Source organism: Girardinichthys multiradiatus, chromosome 4 (genome assembly GCF_021462225.1).
Source record: "Girardinichthys multiradiatus isolate DD_20200921_A chromosome 4, DD_fGirMul_XY1, whole genome shotgun sequence".
Taxonomy (NCBI): Eukaryota; Metazoa; Chordata; class Actinopteri; order Cyprinodontiformes; family Goodeidae; genus Girardinichthys; species Girardinichthys multiradiatus.
In genome coordinates, this window is record NC_061797.1 from 1,938,855 (window position 1) to 1,958,580 (window position 19,726).

The window sequence follows — 19,726 nt, forward strand, 5'->3', positions numbered from 1 at the left end:
AGTACATTTTACATTCAGAATTACGTGTACTATTTTGTTAAAAAAAAAAAACAGCTGCAGGTGTATAAGCAAGCAGGGTGTAATCTTGTATTCTCTTTATCCTTCTTTCTCTCCTCCACTCTTTGCTCCTTTTCTCCCCTTTTTCCCCATCTCTCTCTTTTTGGAGCTTCTTTTTTCCTTTTCATTTCAGTCTCCGTGTCCGTAACAATTGAAATATTTCCAAAGAAGTTTATAATGAAGTTTCTTTTATAAGTATCAAGAAGAGCTTTAAAGCATTAGCTGTGATGCTCTGCTTGTGAAAGTAAATCTGTTGGGCAATTTCTTGGCACTCAGACAACAATTCTGAGCGATACTCTGCCGGACAGGACATGGTAAAAAAAAATAAAAAAAAATAAAAATAACACAAGGACTTAGTCAAACATTATGGCACAAATGCCATGGCTCAGGGTATTCTGGTAAAATGCAAACTTTCAAATGAAGATGTTTCATCTCTAAGCTTGTTAAATTATTATTTCATCTTTGTCTTAATTAACTGTTTCACGAAAAAACACCTAGAAGTAAAAGTATGCATATAGTATGTTTTAGCAACTTTGAATCAGTTTAGATAATGCTGATAGTTTGGAGACCGAAAGGAACTGGCTTTGGTGAGGGTGGATACAAAAACAAAGTCTGCCGATTTCTGAAGCTTCTTTTCTTTATTTATTTTACAAAATTATGACTTAAGCCATAATCGTTTGTTTCAGTGATTTAGAGCTGTGAGGATGGTTCCTTTGCAGAGTCCAAAACCCACCCTGAATCCTTTTCCTTGACAGTAACCTGGAAGAAGTAATCAGATGTTATTACAACATATTATTATAAGCACATCATTCATACATATATCTGTGTGTGTGTTGGACAACAGGGGTTGAACAATGAAACTGAAACACCTGGTTTTAGACCACAATAATTTATTAGTATGGTGGAGGGCCTCCTTTTGCGGCCAATACAGCGTCAATTCGTCTTGGGAATGACATATACAAGTCCTGCACAGTGGTCAGAGGGATTTTAAGCCATTCTTCTTGCAGAATAGTGGCCAGGTCACTGCGTGATACTGGTGGAGGAAAACGTTTCCTGACTCGCTCCTCCAAAACACCCCAAAGTGGCTCAATAATATTTAGATCTGGTGACTGTGCAGGCCATGGGAGATATTCAACTTCACTTTCATGTTCATCAAACCAATCTTTCACCAGTCTTGCTGTGTGTATAGGTGCATTGTCATCCTGATGCACGGCACCGCCTTCAGCATACAATGTTTGAACCATTGGACGCACATGGTCCTCAAGAATGGTTTGGTAGCAGCCTGGCCGTGTATATTGACCCTGTGGAGATCCCGACGGAGAGTTCTGGTGGAAACAGGAGAGTTGAGGTGCACATTTAATTCTGCCGTGATTTGGGCGGCCGTGGTTTTATGTTTTTTGGATACAATCCAGGTTAGCACCCGAACATCCCTTTCAGACAGCTTCCTCTTGCGTCCACAATTAATCCTGTTGGATGTGGTTCGTCCTTCTTGGTGATATGCTGACATTACCCTGGATACCGTGGCTCTTGATACATCACAAAGACTTGCTGTCTTAGTCACAGATGCACCAGCAAGACGTGCACCAACAATTTGTCCTCTTTTGAACTCTGGTATGTCACCCATAATGTTGTGTGGATTTCAATATTTTGAGCAAAACTGTGCTCTTACCCTGCTAATTGAACCTTCACACTCTGCTCTTACTGGTGCAATGTGCAATCAATGAAGACTGGCTACCAGGCTGGTCCAATTTAGCCATGAAACCTCCCACACTAAAATGACGGCTGTTTCAGTTTCATTGTCCAACCCCTGTATATATATATATATATATATATATATATATATATATATATATATATATATATACAGTACAGACCAAAGGTTTGGGACACACCTTCTCATTCAAAGAGTTTTCTTTATTTTTATGACTATTGTTGGGACCCAGCCATGGGAACAACATTAAAACTCCGGTACACACTTTTCTGGAACTTACAAAATAAATTGCATTTAACTGACTTCCAGCAACTGAGGAAAGGGGGGTAGCAGCTGAATAAGACCCCCCTCTCCAACAAGCCGACCTCTTCCACACCGGTGTTCATCGGGATAGGAGGGGGACAAAGATGTCTCTTTGCTGGCAAAAAGACATAATGCTTCAACTGGATCCAAGAGTGTCATAAGATCACGCGATCATATGCACCAGTAAAGTACGAGTGAATAACTGTTTGTGTACCCAGTATTCATTCATAAAAAGGGGACTTTCTCTCTAAGGCCTGCAGAAGCAAACGGTGTTCCAGAGAAGCCCCTGCAGAGACGCGGTCTCCCAGTCTGGAAGGAAGACAGCAGAGACCGCATCACCGTGTTAATGTGCAGTGTGGTTGGCGGACACAGCGAGCCGTCTTTCATCCACAGCTACGGAGGTTAGCTGGAAGCTAACCCCTTTTGTTAGCTTTGTCACACATCGACCGCACCTTCAACGCCCCCCCCCCCCTTCCCTATGATTTTAAACACAGAAGATCGGCCATAACGCGCTGTCCGCGCTTATGCATTTTAACCCTTTTATTGACGGTATTCTTAAAGGTGTGGGTTTGATTCTGGTGCTAAGCTATCAACTTCTTTGTTAGCTTCAACTGCTAACAGGTAAGGACAGTGCTTGCTGCCAAATAATATTTACCCAGAAAGGTTTAGTTTTCAATCCAGTAAATAATGTGTCCCTAACATCATTTTACTAAATTTGATAAATAAGAAAACACCATTAAGCCCCATTTCTCCAGAAAGATTTGGCTCTTTTCCGAAATACGTCCTTAAATGTTTTACCATTCCCATAATAATATTTCTTTAAATATTATTTTAATAAATAAAGGCAGCTAATTAGACACAGTTGAGAAATGGTCATCCAGAAGGTTGGTTTTATTCAGCAGATCATTCTTTAAAATATTATTTTATAAAATAATATTTTATCTGATCTTGCATTGTGAATGGTTGTCTAAACGTTTGCTGATTATTGGCTAAGTTGGTACCAAGACTAACTTAACTTCATTTCCAGATTCTTCAAGATAATCCTTGGTTCTCAAACATAAATAACATTGCAAGGTAATGTTGCATCACTCTTTTGGTCATGGTTTTCAATCATCTTTAATCAACTTGTTTATATTGTACATAGCCCATTAGTATTTTATTCTTTAATTCTGCTTGGTAGTTTAGTTGGATTCTTTTAGCATAGTAAAGAGTTTGTTGATTGAAATGTGTTTGACTTTGAGTGGACTTATTTTTGTTAATAAATTCTTGTATTTTAAGAAATTGTGTGAATTCATTCCATGTGTGTGCAGAGTTTATGCTGTTCAATAATGTCAGAGCTCGTCTCACACCTTTCTATTTTGTCCTAATACCATCGCCTTACTGAGCTGGTATTCACAGGACAACCCTTAACAGACCTAAATATTGTTTGATAAAATATAAAAATATTAATATTAAATATTAAATAATATTCTCATATTAATAATCCCAACACTATGAATATTGTAGCTTCACACTGAAGGCATCAAAACTATGAATTAACATATGTGGAATGTAATGAACAAAAAAGTGCGAAACAACTGAAAATATGTCTTATATTCTAGGTTCTTCAAAGTAGCCAGCTTTTGCTTTGATTACTGCTCCGGACTTTCTTGGCATTCTGTTGATGAGCTTCAAGAGGTAGTCACCTGAAATGGTTTTCACTTCACAGGTGTGCCCTGTCAGGTTTAATAAGTGGGATTTCAAGCCTTATAAATGGGGTTGGGACCATCAGTTGTGTTGTGCAGGAGGTGGATACAGTACACAGCTGATAGTCCTACTGAATAGACTGTTAGAATTTGTATTATGACAAGAAAGTAGCAGCTAAGTAAAGAAAAATGAGTGGCCATCGTTACCTTAAGAAATGAAGGTCAGTCAGTCCGAACAATTGGGAAAACTTTGAAAGTGTCCCCGAGTGCAGTCGCAAAAACCATCAAGCGCCACAAAGAAACTGGCACACATGAGGACCGCCCCAGGAAAGGAAGACCAAGAGTCACCTCTGCTGCGGACGATAAGTTAATTCGAGTCGCCAGCCTCAGAAATTGCAGGTTAACAGCAGCTCAGATTAGAGAACAGGTCAATGCCACACAGAGTTCTAGCAGCAGACACATCTCTAGAACAACTGTTAAGAGGAGACTGTGTGAATCAGGCCTTCATGTTAAAATAGCTGATAGGAAACCACTGCTGAGGACAGGAAACAAGCAGAAGAGACTTGTTTGGGCTAAAGAACACAAGGAATGGACATTATACCAGTGGAAATCTGTGCTTCGGTCTGATGAGTCCAAGTTTGAGATCTTTGGTTCCAACCACCGTGTCTTTGTGCGGCACAGAAGAGGTGAACATGCCTGGTTCCCACCGTGAAGCATGGAGGTGTAATGGTGTGGAGGTGCTTTGCTGGTGACACTGTTGGGGATTTATTCAAAATTAAAGGCATACTGAACCAGCATGGCTACCACAGCATCTTGCAGCAGCATGCTATTCCATCTGGTTTGCGTTTAGTTGGACCATCATTTATTTCTCAACAGGACAATAACCCTAAACACACCTCCAGGCTGTGTAAGGGCTATTTGACCAAGAAGGAGTGTGATGGGGTGCTGCGCCAGATGACTTGGCCTCCACAGTCACCAGGCCCAAACCCAATCGAGATGGTTTGGGGTGAGCTGGACTGCAGAGTTGAAGCAAAAGGGCCAACAAGTGCTAAGCATCTCTAGGAACTCCTTTAATACTGTTGGAAAATCATATCAGGTGACTACCTCTTGAAGGCTCATCAACAGAATGCCAAGAGTGTGCAGAGCAGTAATCAAAGCAAAAGGTGGCTACTTTGAAGACCCTAGAATATAAGACATTTTCAGTTGTTTCAAACTTTTTTGTATATAATTCCACATGTGTTAATTCATAGCTTTGATGCCTTCAGTGTGAAGCTACAATATTCATAGTCATGAAAATAAAGAAAACTCTTTGAATGAGAAGGTGTGTCCAAACATTTGGTCTGTACTGTATATATACAGGGGTTGGACAATGAAAATGAAACACCTGTCATTTTTGTGTGGGAGGTTTCATGGCTAAATTGGACCAGCCTGGTAGCCAGTCTTCATTGATTGCACATTGCACCATTAAGAGCAGAGTGAGAAGGTTCAATTAGTAGGGTAAGAGCACAGTTTTGCTCAAAATATTGAAATGCACACAACATTATGGGTCACATACCAGAGTTCAAAAGAGGACAAATTGTTGGTACACGTCTTGCTGGTGCATCTGTGACCAAGACAGCCATTCTTTGTGATGTATCAAGAGCCATGGTATCCAGGGTAATGTCAGCATACCACCAAGAAGGACGAACCACATCCAACAAGATTAACTGTGGACACAAGAGGAAGCTGTCTGAAAGGGATGTTCGGGTGCTAACACGGATTGTATCCAAAAAACATAAAACCACGACTGTCCAAATCATGGCAGAATTAAATGTGCACCTCAACTCTCCTGTTTCCACCAGAACTGGAGCTCTACAGGGTCAATATACACGGCCGGGCTGCTATATCCAAACCTTTAGTTACTCATGCCAATGCCAAACGTCGGTTTCAATGGTGCAAGCAGCGCAAATCTTGGGCTGTGGACAATGTGAATCATGTATTGTTTTCTGATGAGTCCACATTTACTGTTTTCCCCACATCCGGGAGACTTACGATGTGGAGAAGCCCAAAAGAAGCATACCATCCAGACTGTTGCATGCCCAGAGTGAAGCATGGGGGTGGATCACTGATGGTTTGGCCTGCCATATCATGGCATTCCCTTGGCCCAATACTTGTGCTAGATGGTCACGTCAATGCCAAGAACTGCCGAACCATTCTTGAGGACCATGTGCGTCCAATGGTTCGAACATTGTATCCTGAAGGCGGTGCCATGTATCAGGATGACAATGCACCGATACACACAGCAAGACTGGTGAAAGATTGGTTTGACGAACATGAAAGTGAAGTTGAACATCTCCCATGGCCTGCACAGTCACCAGATCTAAATATTATTGAGCCACTTTGGGGTGTTTGGAGGAGCAAGTCAGGAAACGTTTTCCTCCACCAGTATCACTTAGTGACCTGGCCACTATCCTGCAAGAAGAATGGTTTAAAATCCCTCTGACCACTGTGCAGGACTTGTATATGTCATTCCCAAGACGAATTGACGCTGTATTGGCAGCAAAAGGAGGCCCTACACCATACTAATAAATTATTGTGGTCTAAAACCTGGTGTTTCAGAATCATTGTCCAACATTCATCTTCATGTACATTCATCTTCAAATAAAACAATGTAGTTTGTACTAAATTTTGACTTAATTATATATATATATATATATATATATATATATATATATATACACTGCTCAAAAAAATAAGGGAGCACTTAAATAACAAATCTTAGATCTGAATGAATGAAATATTCTCATTGAATACTTTGTTCTGTACAAAGTTGAATGTGCTGACAACAAAATCACACAAAAATCATCAATGGAAATCAAATTTATTAACCAATGGGGGCCTGGATTTGGAGTCACGCACAAAATCAAAGTGGAAAAACACACTACAGGCTGATCCAACTTTGATGTAATGTGCTTGAAACAAGTCAAAAATAGGCTTAGTATTATGTGTGGCCTCCACATGCCTGTATGACCTCCCTACAACGCCTGGGCATGCTCCTGATGAGACGGCGAATGGTCTCCTGAGGGATCTGCTCCCAGACCTGGACTAAAGCATCCGCCAACTCCTGGACAGTCTGTTGGTGGATGGAGCGAGACATGATGTCCCAGATGTGCTCAATCGGATTCAGGTCTGGGGAACGGGCGGGCCAGTCCATAGCTTCAATGTCTTCATCTTGCAGGAACTGCTGACATACTCCAGCCACATGAGGTCTGGCATTGTCCTGCATTAGGAGGAACCCAGGGCCAACCGCACCAGCATATGGTCTCACAAGGGGTCTGAGGATCTCATCTCGGTACCTAATAGCAGTCAGGCCCTCCAAAGAAATGCCACCCCACACCATTACTGACCCACTGCCAAACCGGTCATGCTGAAGGATGTTGCAGGCAGGAGAACGCTCTCCATGGTGTCTCCAGACTCTGTCACGTCTGTCACATGTGCTCAGTGTGAACCTGCTTTCATCTGTGAAGAGCAGAGGGCACCAGTGGCTATTTTGCCAATCCTGGTGTTCTCTGGCAAATGCCAAGAGTCCTGCACAGTGTTGGGCTGTGAGCACAACCCCCATTTGTGGACGTCGGGCCCTCATACCATCCTCATGGAGTCAGTTTCTAACCGTTTATGCAGACACATGCACATTTGTGGCCTGCTGGAGGTCATTTTGCAGGGCTCTAGCAGTGCTCCTCCTGTTCCTCCTTGCACAAAGGCAGAGGTAGCGGTCTTGCTGCTGGGTTGTTGCCCTCCTACAGCCTCCTCCACGTCTCCTGGTGTACTGGCCTGTCTCCTGGTAGCGCTTCCAGGCTCTGGACACTACGCTGACAGACACAGCAAACCTTCTTGCCACAGCTCGCATTGATGTGCCATCCTGGATGAGCTGCACTACCCGAGGGGTTGTAGTGTCCGTCTCATGCTACCACGAGTGTGAAAGCACCACCAACAATCAAAAGTGACCAAAACATCAGCCAGAAAGCATAGGTACTGAGAAGTGGTCTGTGGTCCCCATCTGCAGAACCACTCCTTTATTGAGTGTGTCTTGCTAATCGCCAAAGATTTCCCCCTGCTGTCTATTCCATTTGCACAACAGCATGTGAAATTGATTGTCAATCAGTGTTGCTTCCTAAGTTGATTTCACAGAAGTTTGATTTACTTTGAGTTATTTTGTTTTGTTTAAGTGTTCCCTTTATTTTTTTGAGCAGTGCATATATATATATATATATATATATATATATATATATATATATATATATATATATATATATATATATATATTTGGTTTTTTTTTTATTGGCATTTTATCTGAAAGGCCAACACAAAGTGGTAAACAATGATGAAGTGGAATGAAAATTATTCTTGATTTCTTTTTTTTTACAAATAAAAACTGAAAAGGGCATTATGCAAAAGTATTCAGCCCCCCTGAGTTAATACTTTGTGGAACCACCTTATGCTGCAATTACAGCTGCAAGTCTTTTAGGGTATGTCTCGACCACCTTTGTAGATCTAGTGACTGACATTTTTCCCCATTCTTCTTTGCAAAACAGCTCAAGCTCAGTCAGATTAGATGGAGAGGGTTTGTGAACAGTAGTTTTCAGATCTTGCCACAGATTCTCGATTGGATTTAGGTCTGGACTTTGACTGGGCCATGCTAACAAATTAACTTTTTTTTTTAAAACCATTCCATTGTAGCCCTGGCTTTATGTTTGGGGTCGTTGTCCTGCTTGAAGGTGAACCTTTGCCCAGTCTCAAGTCTTTTGCAGTCTCCCAACAGGTTTTCTTCCAAGATTGCCCTGTATTTGTCTTCATCCATCTTCCCATTAACTCTGACCACATTCCCTGTCCCTGCTGAAGAGAAGCACCCCTAGAGCATGATGCTGCCACCACCATATTTGACAGTAGGGATGGTGTGTTCAGGGTGATGTGCAGTGTTAGTTCTTTGCCACACATGTAGTGTTTTGCATTTGGACCAAAAAGTTCAAATTTGGTCTTGTCTGACCAAAGCACCTTCTTCCACATGTTTGCTGTGTCCCCAACATGGCTTCTGGCAAACTAAAGATGGCACTTCTTATGATTTTCTTTTAACAATGGCTTTCTTCTTGTTACTCTTCCATAAAGACAAGATTTGTGCAGTGCATGACTGATAGTTGTCCTGTGGACAGATTCCCCCACCTGAGCTGTGGATCTCTGCAGTTTGTCCAGAGTGACCATGGGCTTCTTGGCTGGATCTCTGATCAGTGCTCTCCTTGTTCAGCCTGCAAATTTAGGTGGACAGCTTGGTTTTGATAGGTTTAGAGCTGTACCATACTCTTCTCATTTCCGGATGATGGATTGAACAGTGCGCTGTGAGATGTTCAAAGCTTGGGAAATCTCTTTATAGCCTAAGCCTGCTTTAAACTTCTTCGCAATTTTATGCCTGACCTGTCTGGTGTGTTCCTTGGACTTCATGATGCTGTTTGCTCCCCAATATTCTCTTAACTAACCTTTGAGGCCATAACCGAGCAGCTGTGTTTGTACTGAGATTAGATTACAAACAGGGGGACTCTATTTAGTCATTAGCAATCATCAGGCAACGTCTGAAGGCAATTGGTTGCACTCAAAGTAAAGGGGGATGAATACTTATGCACACTGCACTTTTCAGATTTTTATTTGTAAAAAAGGTTTTAAATAATGTATAATTTTTGTTCCACTTCACAGTTATATACCACTTTATGTTGGTTTTTCACATAAAATTCCAAATTACATTTTACAGCATAAAGTTGTGGTCATAATGTGACAATATGTGGAAAAGCTCAAGGGGTACTTTTACAAGCCACTGTATACATATAAATACAGAGAGAGAGTGAATGTGACGTTAGTGATGTAACGATGTGGCTTCCAGCTGGTTATTAGCTTGGGGAAAATTAAATTGGTAATTTTAAAGAACCAAGAACTGACTCCAACACCAGCTGTGGTTAAGCACTGTAACTGCTTTTGTTGAAAAGCTTTACAAAAGATTTTATTCACTTTGAAAGCCAAAATGTCTTACCTGTGATAATGACTTCATCTCCATCCTTCAAAAAGGTTCGCGTTTTTCCTCCTCCAACGTCAATGCTCTTTGATCCTCTCCAGGATAGCTCCAGCATGGAACCAAAACTATCTGGGTTCTGTGGAAAAAAGCCAAGTTTGAATATTCGATTTGAGAAATTGTAATCATTTATGATGGGCAAAGGATGGCTTGTATTGAAATATTTGAGTCTTTTTATTTTCAAATTGTAATAATCATAAAAATCATCTACAGTGAATTTCAAAAGCACAAGAGGGCACAAAAGTTTACATTTATTGGACAGTTTCTCTAATTCAGACATAGTCAGAATTATACATACAAAAATCCACTGCTGAAACAACAGTATCACTGTCAAATGTAGCACCATCGACTAAATGGGCAAGGACCAAAAGAGAAGCACCTACCCTAAAATGCACAACCTCAAGTTTGACTGAATATTGCAGCCACCCACATGGAAAAACCAAATATCTTCTGGAGAAACGTTTTACAAAACAGATGAGACAATGATTGAGCTGTTTGGCCACAATGACAAAATATGTTCGTAATAGTCAAGGTAAGGCTTTCAAACCTGTACAAAGAACACAGTACCAATTGTTAAGTGTGGTGGTGATGGCATCATGCTGTAGGCCTACAGTATTTTACTGCAAGCACAATCGTTGCATTATGTAGGATAATGAAGAAGGGGTACTTCCAACTTATTCAACTTCAGCACAGCATAATGTCTAGGTGGTTAGAAATTTGGAAACCAATGGATTTTCCTATGGGGACAGTGATTCTAACACACATTAAGGCTGGTTTTGGACTGGATAAAGTAGGATGACATTAAGCTTTTAAAATAACCTTCCCAAAGCCCTGATCACATCCAAATTCAAATTTGAATCAGTGCCAAGAACCCAATTAATGACTCTTGTCTTAGAAAAATTATCAAGCACCCAGTCAGGATTTCACCAGATTGTATTTGATGGCTACAAAAAGCATAGGGTCAAATAGGGTCAAAGAGGAAGTTGCCAGGACACATATAGCTAAATTATGCTAATTACGTGTTTATACATGATTTTGACCTTTGTAGGAATTCAAAAAAAGCAACATTAAATTTAAGTTAGCGCACTGAATTATTGTTTTTATGAGTCATTAAAGTCGTACATTGCATAGTCCCAACCCGGCCTGAAAAGGAAAGGCTAAAATAAATTACTTAAACTCCCAAATTAATCTTGGATCCATGCCCATGATGAGTGTATGGAAACTGCTCACGGGAAGTGTATTCATTGAAAGATGCATCCCACTAAAAGTTGTCTGGAAATGGTTTTTGAAGATAGAAAACAAATTTGCAGTAAAAGTAAATATACAAATGTCATGTTTGAGCTAGCAACTTGGTGCTTTTCCACAAGAATTTCAAATGTAAATCTTTGCAGGTCAGATCTGGTAACAGAATAAGGCAATTTATGTTCTCTACACTGTTAGATGTATGTGATCATGTAAGCCTCTTCATGGTTTGTGAGTGTGTGATAAGAGATCCAATATGTTATTACTGTTGAGCTTAGTTGCATGTGATACTGAATAACTAACTTTCATTTCTGGATACTCTGTATGACCACGCAAGACTGGAAGAATGGGGTTTTGGGCTTAATTCATTCAGCTGTGTTTGGGAATGTCAGTGCAACTGGACCTACTGTAATTTAAACTAGTGTGGCATCATATTTATGTTTCAACAACTAATGCGAAGTCCTGTCTGGAAAAACCCAAACATCCATGACATTTTATGTACATACAGTGAATGCTGGTAATTCTTTATGTTGTCTGTCAGTTAGTTTGTACTAAATTTGCACTTAATTATATATATGTATATATATATATATATATATACTGCTCAAAAAAATAAAGGGAACACTCAAATAACACATCCTAGATCTGAATGAATGAAATATTTTCATTGAATACTTTGTTCTGTACAAAGTTGAATGTGCTGACAACAAAATCACACAAAAATCATCAATGGAAATCAAATTTATTAACCAATGGGGGCCTGGATTTGGAGTCACACACCAAATTAAAGTGGAAAAACACACTACAGGCTGATCCAACTTTGATGTAATGTGCTTGAAACAAGTCAAAAAACGGCTCAGTATTGTGTGTGGCCTCCACGTGTCTGTATGACCTCGCTATAACGCCTGGGCATGCTCCTGATGAGACGGCAAATGATCTCCTGAGGGATGTCCTCCCAGACCTGCATCCGCCAACTCCTGGACAGTCTGTGGTGCAACGTGACATTGGTGGATGGAGCGAGACATGATGTCTCAATCGGATTTAGGTCTGGGGAACGGGCGGGCCAGTCCATAGCTTCAATATCTTCATCTTGCAGGAACTGCTGATACACTCCAGCCACATGAGGTCTAGCATTGTCCTGCAATAGGAGGAACCCAGGGCCAACCGCACCAGCATATGGTCTCACAAGGGGTCTGAGGATCTCGTCTCAGTACCTAATGGCAGTCAGGCTACCTCTGGCGACCACATGGAGGCCATGCGGCCCTCCAAAGAAATGCCACCCCACACCATTACTGACCCACTGCCAAACCGGTCATGCTGAAGGATGTTGCAGGCAGCAGATCTCTCTCCACGGTGTCTCCAGACTCTGTCATGTCTGTCACATGTGTTCAGTGTGAATCTGTGAAGAGCACAGGGCGCCAGTGGCGAATTTGCCAATCCTGGTGTTCTCTGGCAAATGCCAAGCGTCCTGCATGGTGTTGGGCTGTGAGCACAACCCCCATTTGTAGACTTCGGGCCCTCATACCATCCTCATGGAGTTGGTTTCTAACCGTTTATGCAGACACATGCACATTTGCTGGAGGTCATTTTGCACGGTTGTGGCAGTGCTCCTCCTGTTCCTCATTGCACAAAGGCGGAAGTACGGGTCCTGCTGCTGGAGTTTTGCCCTCCTACGGCCTCCTCCACGTCTCCTGGTGTACTGGCCTGTCTCCTGGTAGCGCTTCCAGGCTCTGGACACTACGCTGACAGACAAAGCAAACCTTCTTGCCACAGCTCACATTGATGTTCCATCCTGGATGAGCTACACTACCTGAGCCACTTGTGTGAGTTGTAGTGTCCATCTCATGCTACCACGAGTGTGAAAGCACCACCAACATTCAAAAGTGACCAAAATATCAGCCAGAAAGCATAGGTACTGAGAAGTGGTGTGTGGTCCCCACCTGCAGAACCACTCCTTTATTGAGTGTGTCTTGCTAATCGCCAAAGATTTCCCCCTGCTGTCTATTCCATTTGCACAACAGCATGTGAAATTGATTGTCAATCAGTGTTGCTTCCTAACTGGACAGTTTGATTTCACAGAAGTTTGATGTACTTGGAGTTCCATTGTGTTGTTTAAGTGTTCCCTTTATTTTTTGAGCAGTGTATATATATATATATATATATATATATATACAGGGGTTGGACAATGGAACTGAAACACCTGGTTTTAGACCACAATAATTTATTTATAGTATGGTGTAGGGCCTCCTTTTGCGGCCAATAAGGCATCAATTCGTCTTGGGCATGACCTATACAAGTCCTGCATAGTGGTCAGAGGGATTTTAAGCCATTCTTCTTGCAGGATAGTGGCCAGGTCACTACGTGATACTGGTGGAGGAAAACGTTTCCTGACTCGCTCCTCCAAAACACCCCAAAGTGGCTCAATAATATTTAGATCTGGTGACTGTGCAGGCAATGGGAGATGTTCAACTTCACTTTCATGTTCATCAAACCAATCTTTCACCGGTCTTGCTGTGTGTATTGGTGCATTGTCATCCTGATACACGACATCGCCTTCAGGATACAATGTTTGAACCATTGGATGCACATGGTCCTCAAGAATGGTTCGGTAGTCTTGGCAGTGACGCGTCCATCTAGCACAAGTATTGGGCCAAGGGAATGCCATGAAATGGGAGCCCAATCCATCACTGATCCACCCCCATGCTTCACTCTGAGCATGCAACACTCTGGGTGGTACGCTTCTTTTGGGCTTCTCCACACCGTAACTCTCCCGGATGTGGGGAAAACAGTAAAGGTGGACTGATCAGAGAACAATACATGTTTCACATTGTCCACAGCCCAAGATTTGCGCTCCTTGCACCATTGAAACCGACGTTTGGCTTTGGCATGAGTGACCAAAGGTTTGGCTATAGCAGCCTGGCCGTGTATATTGACCCTGTGGAGCTCCAGTTCTGGTGGAAACAGGAGAGTTGAGGTGCACATTTAATTCTGCCATGATTTGGACAGTCGTGGTTTCATGTTTTTTGGATACAATCCGGGTTAGCACCCGAACATCCCTTTCAGACAACCTTCCTCTTGTTTCCACAGTTAATCCTGTTGGATGTGGTTCGTCCTTCTTGGTGGTATGCTGTCATTACCCTGGATACCGTGGCTCTTGATACATCACAAAGACTTGCTGTCTTGGTCACAGATGCGCCAGCAAGACGTGCACCAACAATTTGTCCTCGTTTGAACTCTGGTATGTGACCCATAATGTTGTGTGCATTTCAATATTTTGAGCAAAACTGTGCTCTTACCCTACTAATTGAACCTTCTCACTCTGCTCTTAATGGTGCAATGTGCAATCAATGAAAACTGGCTAACGGGCTGGTCCAATTTAGCCATGAAACCTCCCACACTAAAATGACAGGTGTTTCAGTTTCATTGTCCAACCCCTGTATATATATACAGGTCCTTCTCAACATATTAGCATATTGTGATAAAGTTCATTATTTTCCATAATGTCATGATGAAAATTTAACATTCATATATTTTAGATTCATTGCACACTAACTGAAATATTTCAGGTCTTTTATTGTCTTAATACGGATGATTGTGGCATACAGCTCATGAAAACCCAAAATTCCTATCTCACAAAATTAGCATATTTCATCCGACCACTAAAAGAAAAGTGTTTTTAATACAAAAAACGTCAACCTTCAAATAATCATGTACAGTTATGCACTCAATACTTGGTCGGGAATCCTTTTGCAGAAATGACTGCTTCAATGCGGCGTGGCATGGAGGCAATCAGCCTGTGGCACTGCTGAGGTCTTATGGAGGCCCAGGATGCTTCGATAGCGGCTTTTAGCTCATCCAGAGTGTTGGGTCTTGAGTCTCTCAACGTTCTCTTCACAATATCCCACAGATTCTCTATGGGGTTCAGGTCAGGAGAGCTGGCAGGCCAATTGAGGACAGTGATACCATGGTCAGTAAACCATTTACCAGTGGTTTTGGCACTGTGAGCAGGTGCCAGGTCGTGCTGAAAAATGAAATCTTGATCTCCATAAAGCTTTTCAGCAGGTGGAAGCATGAAGGTCTCCAAAATCTCCTGATACCTAGCTGCATTGACCCTTCTCTTGATAAAACACAGTGGACCAACACCAGCAGCTGACACGGCACGCCAGACCATCACTGACTGTGGGTACTTGACACTGGACTTCTGGCATTTTGGCATTTCCTTCTCCCCAGTCTTCCTCCAGACTCCGGCACCTTGATTTCCGAATGACATGCAGAATTTGCTTTCATCCAAAAAAAGTACTTTGGACCACTGAGAAACAGTCCAGTGCTGCTTCTCTGTAGCCCAGGTCAGGCGCTTCTGCCGCTGTTTCTGGTTCAAAAGTGGCTTGACCTGGGGAATGCGGCACCTGTAGCCCATTTCCGGCACATGCCTGTGCACGGTGGCTCTGGATGTTTCTACTCCAGACTCAGTCCACTGCTTCCGTAGGTCCCCCAAGGTCTGGAATCGGCCCTTCTCCACAGTCTTCCTCAGGGTCCGGTCACCTCTTCTCGTTGTGCAGCGTTTTCTGCCACACTTTTTCCTTCCCACAGACTTCCCACTGAGGTGCCTTGATACAGCACTCTGGGAACAGCCTATTTGTTCAGAAATTTCTTTCTGTGTCTTACCCTCTCGCTTGAGGGTGTCAATAGTGGCCTTCTGGACAGCAGTCAGGTCGGCAGTCTTACCCATGATTGGGGTTTTGAGTGATGAACCAGGCTGGGAGTTTTAAAGGCCTCAGGAATCTTTTGCAGGTGTTTAGAGTTAACTCGTTGATTCAGATGATTAGGTTCATAGCTCGTTTAGAGACCCTTTTAATGATATGCTAATTTTGTGAGATAGGAATTTTGGGTTTTCATGAGCTGTATGCCAAAATCATCCGTATTAAGACAATAAAAGACCTGAAATATTTCAGTTAGTGTGCAATGAATCTAAAATATATGAATGTTAAATTTTCCTCATGACATTATGGAAAATAATGAACTTTATCACAATATGCTAATATTTTGAGAAGGACCTGTATATATATATATATATATATATATATATATATATATATATATATATATATATAATACATTTAATATGTTGACATTTTGGATGACATTCTTCTATGAAGTCTGATTTCTTGATGGATCCACCGTTGCCAGCTAAAATAATGAACTTTATCACAATATGCTAATATTTTGAGAAGGACCTGTATATATATATATATATATATATAATACATTTAATATGTTGACATTTTGGATGACATTCTTCTATGAAGTCTGATTTCTTGATGGATCCACCGTTGCCAGCTACAACAACTTTAATTATTCTGTAAGCATCATCCACAAGATATTTAGGAGTGTGTTCATAGTAAGATGAGAAAACCAGTATTGCAGCCTCTGCACTTGGGGATGTGTTCATATTTTTTAAATAATTTTTCACATGTACAAATAAAAACAAAGCAAATTTGTTATTGATAAAGGAAGGATGCTGTGCATGCAGACACTCACGGATCCACTGATGGTACCAGAAGCCAATAAGTCTCCTGGTCTGACATTGCAGCCATTAACTGTGTGATGGGTGAGCTGCTGCTTCATTGTCCAGTACATGTACTTCATAAAAAGACAAATAGATAGAGAGAGAGTGAGTGAGAGTGTTACATTTAAACTTGTAAAAATATGTTTTTATCTCTGGTGTAACACTTCAACTTTAAAAACTTGGTTCATCATAAACACCTCTTCAGATGGCACACCTTTACATTTCCATGAAGTCTCTCTTTAACAAATTTTTGTCAATCTACAGTATGGTTCATTAACCTGTGTACATTTAAAAAATTTGGAATATTGTAAAAAACATGAATATCTTTTGTCACTCATTTCAGACAGTGAAACTTGTATATCATATAGTTTCATTGCACATAGAGTGAAATGTTTAAAACTTTTATTTCTTGTAATTTAGATGATTATGGCTTACAAATAATGAGAACCCGAACTTGGCTTGTAAATTTAGGTGGACGGCCTTGTCTTGGTAGGTTTACAGTTGTGTCATACTCTTTCCATTTCCGGATGATGGATAGGGTTAGGGTTAGTGCGCTTTGAGATGCTTTGAGATGTTCAAAGCTTGTGAAATCTTTTTGTAGCCTAATCCTGCTTTAAACTCCTCCACACCTTTATCCCTGACCTGTCTGGTGTGTTCCTTGGATTTTATGATGCTGTTTACTCCCCAAATTCTCTTAACCAACCTTTGAGGCCATTACAGAGCAGCTGTATGTTTATGTTACACTGAGAGTAAAAGGGGGCTATATACGTTCGCAAACCGCACTTTTCAGGTTTTTATTTGTAAAACATTTTTTTTATTAATGTATAATTTTCATTCCACCTCACAATTTATACCACTTTGTGTTGGTTTTTCACATAGAATTCCAAATTACATTTTACCACAAAGTTGGGGGGGCAGGTGCCCCAATCTAGCCATGAAACCTCCCACACTAAAATGACAGGTGTTTCAGTTTCATTGTCCAACCCCTGTAAGTTTTTTGTGTTTTTTTTTATAGTCACAATTGAATATGGTTGGATATAGCAGTCTGTGAGCAACCAGTGTCTTCAGAAATGGCCTTTTGTGGCGTATGTCAATTACTGTCTTCTGGACATCTGTCAAGTCAGCAGTCTTCCTCATGATTGTGCGGGCCAAAATTTTGACCACTACATAACATTTATACATTAAAAATGTATTTTTTGAAATTAGTATAATGTAAATGTAACATTCGACTTTTTTGAGATATTGAAGCATGTGTATTTTTCTAAATAAAAATATTAATCTTACTTAATACAGATGATTTAGCTTAAGCTGTAAATTTTACACAAACATGCCAGGTTTACCAAAAAATAATACTATAAAGGTAAAATTGCCTGTTCTTCGAAATTTGCACATTTTCAAAATCCAATAATTTCAATGGCTTTTGTGACCGGCTTTTTGAAGTGAACGGGTCCTGAAGATTCGGTTCCCTTCAAAAAGCCATATGTCCCATCACTAGCCACTGTTAGCAACTCCTTTTCAAAACCAGGCAGGACTAATGAGGCTAGGCACCTACTTTCTAAAGGCTTGACCTCAGCAAATAGGTGAGAAGCTGAGAGGGTGAAGCTGTTCCAAAGACTTCGCCCCCTGTCTCTGTCCCCACCCCCTCTGTTTTTACATTTCCAGATCCATGTTGAGGCGGAAAAGACAATTCAGGGACCAAGGAATGTAAAAAGAAAAATAGGAATGGGATCAGGGAAACCAGTTGGGAAAAAACACAAAAGGGATATATTAGGAGAGAAAATACACCTATATTTAAAGGACAAAATAATTATTCTAAAAAGTAAAAATTTTTAAGTAAGAAACAATTTTGTAAATACATTTCAGAGAACACATGAAAAAATGGCATGGTAAAAATTTAAGAAAAGGTAGAGAGGTGTTAAAAAGATAAAAGAGAGTAATGGTGTAGAGATAGATTATAATAGGTAAAGATTGAAATGAAAATATCAATCCATGATGCATATTTTAATCAGATATCAAACAAATCTTTTATTTTCTATTTTGCTTCATTAAATGGCCCATTAATTCATTTGTTAAATTACTTATTGGGCAAGTAGTTCATTTATTAAGCTATTTATTACCTCTGCCAATAAGGTTATGTTTTTTTTTCTGTGTTTGTCCATCTGTTTGCAAAATGTATCTTACAGTCAACAATGGATTTCGAAAAAATTTGCAGACAAGGTGCATATTAGGACAAGGAACAGATCATTAGATTTTGGATGCCAAGAATTCTTTATCATTGACAGACCATGGTGTGACATCTTGGAATTCCCACATGATTTGTCACCTGTCAGCAGCTGACATACAGTGCCCAGATGTCATCCACAGTATAGGTCATCAGTATAGAAAAAGCTAACATGCGCCAATATTCATATTGGAGGTCTGCGCTTTATAGGTGCTTTTCTGGTTTATTTTTATTCTTAATCATGGCAGGATTGGTCCTCCACACAACTGCTCCTTTTTTTACAACAAACACAAAACATATTGCAGCACTTAGAGAAGCTGATTGTTTCAGAAATAAATGGGGAAGGTTATGTGACATGATCAAACACAATGTAGCTGTCTATGTTTGCAGTTTACACAAAATACCAGACCCTCCTCTGGAAGTTCTATTCAGATTCTTACTTTAAAATTTGAACTGCAGATGTTTACACTCTCAGTCATGTCCTGTCCTAGGAGGGCAAAAAACAGAGAATATTTCAGCATATGAGACACAGACAATCCATATAAGCTACAACTGTAGCATGAAGAGATACATAGAAACTGAACTAGAACATACACACACACACACACATATATATATATATAGGCACACACATATAGGCACACACATCATGACTCCTGAAGCGGCTGATAGGTAATGTGATGCCAAGTGTGCCATGGCCCGGGCTGTGGCAGAGGCAAAAACCTGGACCTGGGGAGCTGTTAACATCGGGGGCGGGACATTGTCGGGCGGTGGACGGAGTACTTCGAGGATCTCCTCAATTCTGCCACCACGCCTTCCTTGGTGGAAGCAAAAACTGGGGACTCAGAGT

At 40.9% G+C, this 19,726-nt stretch overlaps 1 protein-coding gene across 2 annotated transcripts in view; it reads right to left on the reverse strand.

Moving 5' to 3' along the window:
- Positions 1-676: 676 nt before the first annotated feature.
- Positions 677-19,726, reverse strand: part of fah (fumarylacetoacetate hydrolase (fumarylacetoacetase)) — an 81,522-nt gene continuing 62,472 nt past the window's right edge. The window contains exons 11-14 of one of the 2 annotated variants that reach the window (XM_047364149.1): positions 19,317-19,363; positions 16,628-16,729; positions 9,809-9,926; positions 677-816 (exon numbers count right to left, since the gene is read on the reverse strand). In XM_047364149.1, the coding sequence (XP_047220105.1) occupies positions 740-816; positions 9,809-9,926; positions 16,628-16,729; positions 19,317-19,363 (344 nt within the window). In that variant the 3' untranslated portion in view covers positions 677-739. The remainder of the gene's footprint in view (positions 817-9,808; positions 9,927-16,627; positions 16,730-19,316; positions 19,364-19,726) is intronic. The other variant, XM_047364150.1, reaches the window with a different exon arrangement.